The 11,546-nt window shown below is 33.1% G+C and overlaps 2 protein-coding genes across 2 annotated transcripts; one reads left to right on the top strand and one right to left on the bottom strand.

Moving 5' to 3' along the window:
- Positions 1-333: 333 nt before the first annotated feature.
- On the bottom strand, positions 334-6,743 carry LOC115445586 (heterogeneous nuclear ribonucleoprotein A1). The gene is made up of 7 exons (XM_030171906.2): positions 6,543-6,743; positions 4,265-4,488; positions 3,881-4,125; positions 3,152-3,322; positions 2,457-2,663; positions 2,056-2,184; positions 334-1,748 (listed from the first exon to the last, which is right to left on the bottom strand). The coding sequence occupies exons 1-6, from the start codon at positions 6,573-6,575 to the stop codon at positions 2,063-2,065; spliced, it is 1,002 nt and encodes a 333-aa protein (XP_030027766.2). The 5' UTR covers positions 6,576-6,743; the 3' UTR covers positions 334-1,748; positions 2,056-2,062.
- Positions 6,744-8,446: 1,703 nt separating this feature from the next.
- On the top strand, positions 8,447-11,546 carry LOC115445572 (heterogeneous nuclear ribonucleoprotein 87F). The gene is made up of 6 exons (XM_030171891.2): positions 8,447-8,696; positions 8,894-9,117; positions 9,381-9,625; positions 9,878-10,003; positions 10,089-10,409; positions 10,690-11,546. Exons 1-5 carry the CDS (start codon positions 8,667-8,669, stop codon positions 10,403-10,405), a joined length of 942 nt encoding a protein of 313 aa, XP_030027751.1. The 5' UTR covers positions 8,447-8,666; the 3' UTR covers positions 10,406-10,409; positions 10,690-11,546.

The raw sequence follows: 11,546 nt of genomic DNA, 5'->3' as shown, positions 1-11,546 counted from the left end.
ACGCGTAACGCGGCCGTGTCATGTTATCTTCGAGAAATGTGCGTGGAATGGTATTCTGTAAGCCAAATTTCTATAGTACTAAACATGATGGGTTCTGTTACGTGCTTGTTACGCACTGTTAAAATAACGTGCGGGATAGAGAATAAGGCCCCTGTACGTTAGTAAATTTTGGTTTTATTGGTCTCGACTTTGTTACATGTGAAAACCATTCTTCAACGAAATAGAATTATACCTAGCATATTGTAAATATAGTTTAGCATGTCTACTCACGACATGCATATTTATTAACGTTAGATATAGTTGTAACGAATATATGTTGAAATAAAACAACAATTACTTCATGAAATAGTTTTATTTTGATAAAATCAACTTACCATGGCCTTTTCCACGGAGGAAAGCTCGCCACATGTAGAAGAGTCCATGGAAAACAGTAGTTTTACGATTTAATATACACACAACATACACGACAAAGTTATAACTATGTTAACACAGCACAAAGAGAAATAAAGTTTATCTTCTTATAATAGTAAACTAAAATAAAAACATCAGATACAAAGTTATATAATTTCGTAGATAACGTCTTTAATATCTTCTTAATGGAACGATTTAAATATTAAAATATTTAACCTATATTCTTTAGTTTAGAGACGCAATTTTTTATATTCAATATATTAATTTAAACATCGAAATATGTATATATTTATATAAGTTAGATATTGGTGTTTTCACCTCTATAATATACTGATATACTTACGTACGGTTAACTATTTATAATATTTAAATATGCCTGTACTTCCCACATATAATAAAAACATAAAATTTGGAATGTCATACCCATGCGTATCTAATTTACGACGAAATTGAAAAAATAAAAATCCACCAACAATAAAATATAAACACAAACTATATCTCCACTTACTAACTAATAACGTAGAAACTTATGCCACAGCTTTTACAGTAGTTCAAATATTTTAAAAATTCAATATAAAATGCCTGACTAACACACGGCTGTGCTAAAATTGTGTTTACACTTGAAATGTAAAAACTGTGATAAGAGTGCTATAATAGCTAATGATTAGAAAAGTGTTTATCGGCACCTACAGTACCTTGTTGAACAAACCTGAGTCGATGAGAAATAATAACAAAAGTTCAGTCCGTTTGATCTTAAATTGAAATTCGGTTACAAAATTTTACCCAATTCGTTTTGGGGTTAAGTGAATATATTTTATTTTCAAAAGCACCTCCTGATTATATAATCCAAATACGCTATCCCAATATATAACGCTTAGTCATTCTATTCCTGAAACAAATAATGTAAATACGATACCGCGAGATAGCGTGATAACACAGGTGAATATTTCCTGAAGTTCCATATCCTTTAGATTTTATAGCCACTACAGTAAAAAGCATGAAAATATATCAATTCCTAACAAGATTTTGGTCCCGCGAATTTACATTTCAATATAGTCACATTGTAGTAACAACGGAACATGATAATTGTGCAACACTTACGCCAATTTATAAAAGTCGATACACGTACAAAACAATTTTGATAGAATTTAGGTTATATCGATATTATAATCGATATCCCGAACTGCACGGTTAAGATCAATCGGACTGTAACTATCGGAGTCGCTTCACTAAGTCCGCTTGTCCCTCACTAGCTAGCTGTCGCGTGGCCTACCTTCCTTCACAGTTCACTACAATACCGTCAGCCTGCCTAGCTTCAACTAAGCGCAACTTGATACCTACGTATTGAAAAATACCTTCGTAAGTACACATTAAAACATTGCTTAGTATGTGTTCAAAACGTACACCAGTGTGTAATGTTTTGTGAATGAAACATTAATGAGGAATATGATCAAAGTTTGATGTGCAATAGTTATTTGTACAAATATGTCAAAAATAATCATTAACATCAGCGGTTCTGTTACGTTTGAGTTGGTTAGTTAATGTATGAAGTTAGATAATTTTTCTGTACACTGTACATGTACTGGACATAAAAAAAGTTGTGTATGAATGTTACAGGCGTAATAATCAGAAAATTATACTTACAAGAGGTCTAGAATCTGCGTTGGTTGCCGCCCGAGGGTGGATTGGCGCCACCGCCGCTATTAAAGCCGGGGTTGTTACCCGAACCACCACCGGGGGCGTTGTTGTTGCCACCGAAACCACCACCGCCACCTGTGTAACCAGAGCAGCCACATTGTATTAAGAAAATAATACCATATCCTATTTTTTTTTTTAAAGTGGAATATAAAATTCTAAAAATGATCCTTAAAACAATTGACATAAAAATATCCTAATGACATAAACAAAAAATAATGCCCGATTATTTTATTAATTTATATATTATATTAGTTGAATGTGGTACAAATATAATTTTGATTTATGTTTAATGATAGATCTAATAAGAGAAAAAAAATACAAAAATTCTTATAATGTATCCAACATACCTGCGTTATATGGCTGAGACCTTGTGGAGTTAAAATTGGGGCGCATCGGGCCACCACCAAACCCCTGCTGATATCCGCCCCCGAAGCTGTTGCTGGGCCCCCAGCCTGCCTGGTCGCCATACCCTTGGTTGCCCCAGTTGCCACCAGAGTTGCCTCCGTCCCACGCGTTCTGGTTGCCCCATCCTTGAGAGTAGCCAGAGTTGTAACCTAAAATATAAGATGTTTCCATAAGTTAGATTTGGTATATTCTAAGCGATGCATTAAGCTGGACAATACACAAAGTTATTAAAGTAAATATTTCCAGATTTGAAAATTTTTAAAACCTATAAATTTCTTCATTCTAGTATTTTGATACAAAAAATAAAACTGTTTATTGTGGGCAGATAAAAATAAAAATAATAAAATACTAATTCCTTTATCTTGTCTTTGATCAGACACAGAAAAGAAATGAGCTGATTTTCAGGTATATCTACATAGTAAATATTTTCCTACCCATAGTCTCGAGTATTTGACATTGAAATAAAACTATTTACAGAGAATTTGATATCAATTTCTCCTTGTCTATGCGTTTCTGAGTAAAAAATACAGACAGACTGAAGAAGAGATCTTATAAGGGTCTCTTCTGAGGTACAGAACTCTAAAAATTAAGTAAGGGTAGATTAAAACTGTCTAGCACTTGTATAATTCGGCAGTACCTGAGCCCCAGTCGTTGTTCCGGCCCCAGGCATTACCCCCACCTCGGCCACCGCCGCGTCTTGCTCCGCCGCCGCCGCCGCCGCCGCCACCACCGCCTCCACCCATCTCGGACTTGGACAGTGCCTTCTTCACATCCACCCGCTGGCCTTTTATCTTGTGGTTCATCTGCACTGCAATTGTAATTACTTCCAATGAGCATGTTTTATTTTTGAAGGGCTATTCCGGGTTCCAATTCATTAATTACTCCCAAGTATAAGGCCAAGATAAAGGAAGAAGAAAATTCACTATGTATGCTGCCTTTATGTATGAGAATATAGGTAGTGTCATGGTATTTAAAATATACATTGCTATGACTGTTGCAAGTAATAGCAATATTTGTTCTTTGTGAAAAAAAATATATTAGTTTTATCCTGAATCAACAAAAAAAGCATCAATATGTAATTATGAGCAATCAGATAAGTATGTGCCAAAAATGTGATATTCACAACTTTAATCAGTACATAATAAATATCACTGGATATACCCATTATCAAAAACAATGACTGGTTGCAAGAAACAACCATTACATTTTTTCCCTAACCTACATTAAATTTAATCAGTGTTACATATTTTTTAATGATGTTTTTTGTATCAACATGATAAAACATTTAAGTATAAACAGAGATTAATTCTGCATTGCTAGTTTTTCCTTATAATAGTTTAAATAATATGTTTTATACTTGACTTACAACAGACTCTATCTACAGGATCATAGTCATCAAATTCCACAAATCCAAATCCTCGTTTCTTGCCAGTCTCCTTTTCGGTCACTATGCTCACTGACACAATGTTGCCATATGTACCAAAATATTCCCTCAAATCTTCTTCCTCTACGTCTTGCTTCATTCCTCCGACAAACAACTTTTTAACGGTTGCGCTAGCATCAGGTCTTTTGATTTCCTCTCTCGGGACAGCTCTTTTTGGCTCTACAATTCTGAATATAAAATGTTTGTAAAGATATTATGTTGTTCAAATTGTGTATGTCAAATAATTTAAGTCAAAAAGGCCATATTGCTTAAAGAAAATCTTTTTTTAAATAATTGAAACTTTATTCTAATAACACTATTCCTTACCTTCCATCTATTTTATGAGGTCTGTTACTTTGAGCTTCATCAACCATATGTGCTCGGGAATAAGTGATGAACCCAAAGCCACGGGATCGTTTTGTTTGTGGGTCCTTCATCACCACCACATCAACAATTTCACCCCATTGCTCATAAAATTCTTTTAGGGATATGTCATTCGTCCGATAGTCCAAGCCACCGATAAACAGTTTCCGCAGGTGTTCTGGTTCATCCTGAGTAAAATATAAAGAATTTAACTATACCATTTTCAACTTACGAGAGCCAGATGGATTCATTATTTGTGCCGTCACCAAGATGTTGCTCATATAGGCAGAAGCTAAGGTTAGACTAGCAAGTTCTCGCAAGATATTGCTCGGGAATTTCTAGATGTGATTATTAGTTTTAATATTTCAATAATTTTATATCCATGCAACTTGCTGTTAAACCATTAAGTTTACACAGTAAAAATTCTTTGTGGAACTCAACAATAATTTTATTCAAATTCAAACCTTGTTATATTAGATAAATGATTGGTTATAAAGACAAACACCGAATAACATTATTGCATATTTCAGTACTAAAGTGTGTTAAAACAGTTATAAAAGAAATATTGAACAGTATTATGGCATTCAGAATTCTCTAATGAGAAAAGGCTGTTGGAAATTAAATACTGTTTCACATAAAAATAATATAAGGAATACTGATGTTTACACATTTGTCAATGTCATTGGCCAAACTATGCTTGAATGGGCTGGTTTCTGGAGAATTGTTACCAAATTTTAAGTCCTGTCTAATTAACCTACAAATTAATATTAGGTGACAATTTTATAACTATTCTAGTTCTTCTAAAAATGGCTTCAACATGAGTAATGGGCCAATGTTAAGTGGGTAGATGTTAAAATATTGAGATAACTTTATTAAAGTTTAGAACTTTTGATCCAAAGTGGACTAAAATATTGACAATTACAAAGAGCAATTTATGATTAGAACTAAATGCATACGGTATAGATAAAAAAACAAGCACAAAATTAACTAGATAGATAGTTATTTTTAAATTATTCAGGCAGCAAACTAACACTGAAATAAAGAAATAGCATATAGGACAGAGGCAAACAAACTTAATTTTTATATAGTAATTGGTAATAGCATTTTGTTGCAAAACAAAGAAAATATAAAGAAAAACGACCAAAAAATGGGAGGTAATAGAAGGCAATTACTATAAATAGAGAGAAGAATATGGTAAGTGTATATGGTGCAATTAATGAATAAGGGTATATAAAAGATAGGCAAAGATCATAAATTTTTATAAATTCAGAAAGTAATCTTTAACATTAAGAAATTCACTAATAAAGATTTGATATTTATAGAGTGGAGGACACAGCAGGAAGATTCTCATAAAGCAAAAAGGGCATCTTGGACAATCAACAGAAAGGTGTTCCAGGGTACTTTCATATGCTAGTTGTATATACGATCATAAAAATTACAATAGTTTTTTCAAAACTAACATTATTTCTAATAATAAATATTATTTTAATTGTCCATATAATCAAATGTATATGTAATAATTATTTGTAATAAGTTTTTATTCAAATTCGAGATCTGCATTCACATATGGAACTGACAGTATAGTTGTAACTTGCTAACAAAAGGTATTACATAAAAAGAATTTAGTTTTGTAATTTGTTTTATTTGTTTTTTCTTATAAAACTTCAAAGAAAAATACTGTGATAGTTATCTCACAATGATAAATTGTTTAAGTATTTATTTTTTATTATATAGTTTCTGATCAACAATCAATATCATTTGTTCTTATTCCTACTTGATACATTATCGTCATAATAATACATTCTAGTGTTAAACATTGAAATACTAAAGGAAAATCACATTTATGATACATCAATATAAAAAAAGTATGACAATAATCACTCTTCTTATTTAGTGTTCTTTTCAATTTGTACAAAGACTGCTGTTATAGTTTTAAATTATTGTTAGAGATAATTTGAAAATAGGTAATTTATAACACTTTATTAATCGTGGGTGCACCGCGCACTACTTGTACAGTTGTACCTACGCAATCAACCTACCTCTTAGTATGTCTAGCACAAATTTGTATGAAATTGTTTCCAACATATAAACCAACCTTAAAAACATAACTTTCTTGTGATGCAAAACTATAGGGATGTTTAGATGCCAACGTACAACATGCAAAATTCATTTTTAGTGATAACGATATCAAAAAAAAAGTATTTTCTAAAACAATAGCAATGCCAATGGGTGCAATACATACAATATATTCGTCACCGCCTCCAGTCGGCTTCATGTTGATTATGTATTAGTAGTCCAACTTTTTAATTATTTATTAAAATCAAAATTCGTGACACAATAAATATATAAATACAATTTATTGCAAATTTCTAGTTCTTAGCCGACGCAAACAAACCAAAAGTCAAAATCAAATCCCATTCAGTGTGACCACCAAAGAGAATTATAATATAATATGTGGAAAGTGTAAATATAATTATTCTGTAAAAATAACAGATGGTCTAAAAAATGCATAGATATTTAATAGATACGTAGTTACAAGTATTTAAAAAGAAACAGTCTCCCTATGAAAAAATGTCCATTTATTATTTGAAAAAAATATATATATTAGACACACAAATAAAATCATTTCGAAAGTTGAAATTAAAATATGAATTCAATAAATTATACGTTTCTTTCTTTATAAAAGTAAAACAAGCATACACTGCTTTTTTGTAAAACTGGATGAATTGTAATGGATTTCGGATCTGAATTCGGAAACGTAATCTCCGAATGTATAAACCTGGTCTAAGCCTGAGGCCATGAACTGTTTGGTCAGTGTGACCAAACTCAGCAGGATCCTACTATTTTGTATAAACAAATCAATGTAATAAGCAGGTCGAAACAAATTGTTTAGACAATTTTGTTTAGAAAATTTTGTGCTCAAGCAAAAAAACAAGATAAAATAATTATTTCTGGCCTTCTCATTGTTTAATAATTACTCATTCTAAACAAATACATTATAATATATCAAGGAAATTTTTAAGCATAATTTTACTACCAGAATTTTAACTCATTTTTCTTAATTTAAAATGATTTAGTTTTTTTTTCGTAAATGTAGCTTTTCAAGATGGTTTCTTGACATTGAGTTACAATGTGGTAGAGTTAAAAATAAATGTATACGTGTATAACGAAATAGTTTTTAAGAGACGTTCTTATGATTTTTTTGTCTCATTTGTTTGTCGGAACGAATGAAAAAAGATAAACAAAAAAAGACAGATGAAACAGAAAATTTGGTAAAAATATTTCTGATTTATTTCCGTGTATTTTTTTTTCAGATTTATTTGTTTGGAACTCAGGTTCTGTTTGAAGCTATATTTTCAAAAAAAGACATGTTTCAAAAAAAAATTATTGACGATATTAATTTAATATTGTATTATAATATTCATATTTTGGAAGTTTTTAAAACAGTAAGATTATAAAGGGAACACATTTATATTGATTGTTTTATTCAGTATAGTCTCCCTTGTCACAAAGAATTTGTTATATTTCTAGCTTCTGTATTAAAAGTCTATTTTGCAACCACTAAATTCCCCACACCTCTTTCCTCACAACCACACGTAAAAATTATTGCCATGCGTTCGTCTCGCAATTCAAAATAGATTAACTGATTTGAATATTGGGTTTTTGTTTGTTCACTATAGTACGTAATGGGACTTTTATCTCGGAAAAAGTTTGTCAAGCGGACGGGGCCGCGAACTAAACCTACTGTATAATTTATATTTGTTGAGAGACAAAATTATGAGCGATTTAAAAAAAAATGTTTTCATTGAAATCTTGCTACCGGTTACGTAGAAAACTGATTTTGGTAGGGCATTGCAATCAATTTTTTTCACCCGTGAATGTTTTAGAAGCAGAATTAAGTTATTTTTGAAATAACAAAACAATTGTTATCCTATTAACGAAATCTAAGAGTTATTGACGAAAAATCATAGAATGAAACATTTAAAAAAAAAAAAAGTGAAACATTATACATTTAAAATGAATGTCACAATAAGGTAATATGAAAAAGGCGTAAATTATATATAATATTCTTCTTACTTTATATCGATATTATCGATAAGAGGCATAAGAAAAGGTAAGCATTTTAAATTTTACTCTGGCCGCCCTAAATAATTCGCTGTATCACGAACGAACAAGACCTCATTTTCCTCGACTGTCTTTCTTTTAGGCGTGGCGTCGTTAGCGAGTGGTTGTGTGGTGTTCGGAATTTTAATAACTGCGTCTAAAATCAATATCTCAAAGTATTGTCATAATTTTAAAATTAAGTAGGATCCGTTTAGGACCCTTATTTTATCTATTTAGTTTAACTAGGACTTCATAGTACATCATGAGGCCACAAAACGGAGACGACGGATTCGTAAGTATCAGTGTAAATTTTTACTTTACTTAGAAATGTTCTTTTTTATTTTTAATTTGTGTAGTAGTGGTTTACAGTAGTTATTGGATTCGATTATTTTCTAAATAATTTAGTTCAAAAGGCTCGAATGTTCTTTCATAAGACAACAAGCCACGCTATCCGCCATTTTGTGTAACCGGCGGCGTCCTACTTTTCAGGAGGAACCCGAAGTGCACCGCAAAATTTTCATTGGCGGTCTTAACTATAAAACGACTGATGAGTCGTTGAAAGCACATTTCGAGAAATGGGGCGAAATTGTGGATGTGGTGGTTATGAAAGATCCCAAGACTAAGAGGTCGCGTGGTTTCGGATTTATCACATACTCTAAAGCGCACATGGTGGATGATGCGCAGAACCACAGGCCGCATCGTATCGATGGGCGGTGAGTTATTTCTTTTAATTATGCTATTATATACCGCAGCCCAGCTATGTAAAAGTTTTGATCTCTCTTTTACATCGTTTCAAGTTGCGAATAGCAAAGACTTTGCTTGGTGAATGTCACGCGTCCTGTACATGTGGCATTTTCTGTGAGGTCGACATAATTAGATTCAACTATTTTTTGAGTTCATATTTCTTTTTTTATTTAAGTATACAATTTGTTGGACGTTCACGTTCTCTAACGTGTTATTTTATTGCTTTATTTAGTGTCGTCGAAACAAAGCGTGCCGTCGCAAGGCAAGACATTAAAAACCCAGAGGCTGGAGCTACAGTAAAGAAACTGTTTATTGGTGGTATCAAGGATGATCACGACGAGGAACAGCTCAGAGAATACTTCTCTAGCTATGGAACTGTACAGAATGTTAGCATCGTCACCGACAAGAGTACTGGCAAAAAGCGAGGATTCGGATTTGTTGAGTTTGATGACTATGACCCAGTTGACAAAGTTTGCTGTAAGTGTCCTTTCATTTTTTTTTGTTTCCCACAGCTTTGCCCCAGGAAGGAACTCTGTGTCCTAGTCTGGCTTCCTCTGACTGTGGATAGTAACTATTGCTTTTAGCTATACCTGACTAACTTTTTATGGTAGATCTGGTACGCAAGGCAATATACATTATTTTTTTATCATTGAATTTTAAAAAGTTAAAAATATTTTTGCCAGAAGGACATTTGGAAAGAAAAGCATATATTTGTTTTAATTTTAACAGTGAATGGACCCCACAAGATCAATGGAAAGCAACTTGATGTCAAAAAAGCATTGCCCAAGGATGGACCTGATCAGAGGGGAGGAAGACAGGGTGGACCCAGAGGAAATGACAGTTGGGGTAATTCAGGTACAATATTGTAACATTGGATCAAATCCTATGTACCTTATTTATCAACAATTTACTTATTTGGTTTGATTATGATATTTTGCAGGTGGATATGGCAACAACCAGGGTGGATGGGGCAATTCCAACCCTTGGGACAACAACCAAGGTGGATGGGGTGGCAACCAGGGAGGTGGATACGGGGGTGGCAATGGTAGAGGAGGGTGGGGTAACCAAGATTTCGGTAACTATACCCAGCAGAGTTATGGTGGGGGACCAACTAGGAATCAGGCTTATGGCAACAACAGGGCCGCACCATACAATATGAACCAGGGTGGTGGCGGCGGTGGTGGCGGTGGCGGCGGCTACGGCGGCGGCGGCGGTGGCAACTATGGGGGTGGCCAGGGCCGCGGGGGCAGATTCTAATAACGTAAGTTAAACTCACGAAATTCATTCATATCACTCATGAATTTTATGGACTCTTAATGATATTGCTAATTTTTCATTCACAAAATGTTTTGGTTTAGATGTGGTATGATATATTTACTTGTGACTGAGCACTACATAGCATTAATTGAGCTTAGGACATTGTAGTCAGTGGATATGTAATCAGACGTTGATAGTTCCCATGATTAATGCTATGCAGGTAGCCCACAGCTGTTAGTGTATTTATTTGTATATGACTGATGAAAGGTTTTTTTAATCTCTAGGTTTCGTGCTAAGTACACTAGTAAAGCAGTGTTAACCGTGCTAGTGTAGGCAGTACGCTCCGGAGCACTAGATACACACCTCATGGTCTACATGCGAGACCACCTAGAAGCCCTCAGGATACCGATAGAACTGTAGCTGGAGCTCTTGGCTCATTAAGTATTTAGAAGGAAGAATAGAATATATCTTTAATGTGAACTGAATTGTATGATGGTCTTCTATTTATTGTAGTACTTAGGTACTTATCGTGACATACTTTAAGGTTATAGATTTGTAAAATGAATTAGTTACTTTTTTACGAATAATTAAGTACAATTTAGGCTAATGTTGTATAACAAATCCCATTAAATAGACGCTAGGTGAACAGTAACAGAGTATAGTTGACATAGGTAATTGAATCATGATTATTTGAATTTTCTGACTTTACTCAGTATTAAGTTCTCAAATAGCTGTTATGTCGAATCGTACGCATAGAATATAATATGGACTGTAGGATAATTAATGTAAAAATAAATTTTAATAAAAATCAGTAGGGTTGTTTCTTTAGATCTGTAAATATTCCTTATTTTTATTTTGTCGGCATTTTAGAGTTTGTGCTCTGATGCTTTACAAAGATGTTTCCTATGTAAAGCAAATTTTGCTGACTTATTTATGTTGGTTTTGTAATGTAAAATTTAATTACATTTATATGGATAGTTCCCATGAAGTAACTTGTCATTTTGGAAATTGTCTAGTCTCGTTTTACTTAGACCATTCTCAACTGACAGTGTAGTTTATGATTGCTATGATATAGGTGTTTACATGTAATTTGTGTACGTCTACGATAAGATATTAAAAGATTTTATTAGTCGTATGATGA

Source organism: Manduca sexta, chromosome 21, assembly GCF_014839805.1.
Source record: "Manduca sexta isolate Smith_Timp_Sample1 chromosome 21, JHU_Msex_v1.0, whole genome shotgun sequence".
Lineage (NCBI taxonomy): Eukaryota > Metazoa > Arthropoda > Insecta > Lepidoptera > Sphingidae > Manduca > Manduca sexta.
Note: the sequence above shows the minus strand (reverse complement) of the source record. Positions and strands in the feature narration are given on the sequence as shown.

Bases quoted from the DNA above. Each gene is read 5' to 3' on its own strand.
- LOC115445586 (XM_030171906.2), bottom strand. From the start codon at position 6,575: ATGAAGCCGACTGGAGGCGGTGACGAATATATT. The intron at 4,489-6,542 runs GTATGTATTGCA...TATTTTACTCAG, and splicing joins GAGGCGGTGACGAATATATT to GATGAACCAGAACACCTGCG. The intron at 4,126-4,264 runs GTAAGGAATAGT...TTTTATATTCAG, and splicing joins CCTCATAAAATAGATGGAAG to AATTGTAGAGCCAAAAAGAG.
- LOC115445572 (XM_030171891.2), top strand. From the start codon at position 8,667: ATGAGGCCACAAAACGGAGACGACGGATTC. The intron at 9,626-9,877 runs GTAAGTGTCCTT...TAATTTTAACAG, and splicing joins CCCAGTTGACAAAGTTTGCT to TGAATGGACCCCACAAGATC. The intron at 10,004-10,088 runs GTACAATATTGT...GATATTTTGCAG, and splicing joins TGACAGTTGGGGTAATTCAG to GTGGATATGGCAACAACCAG.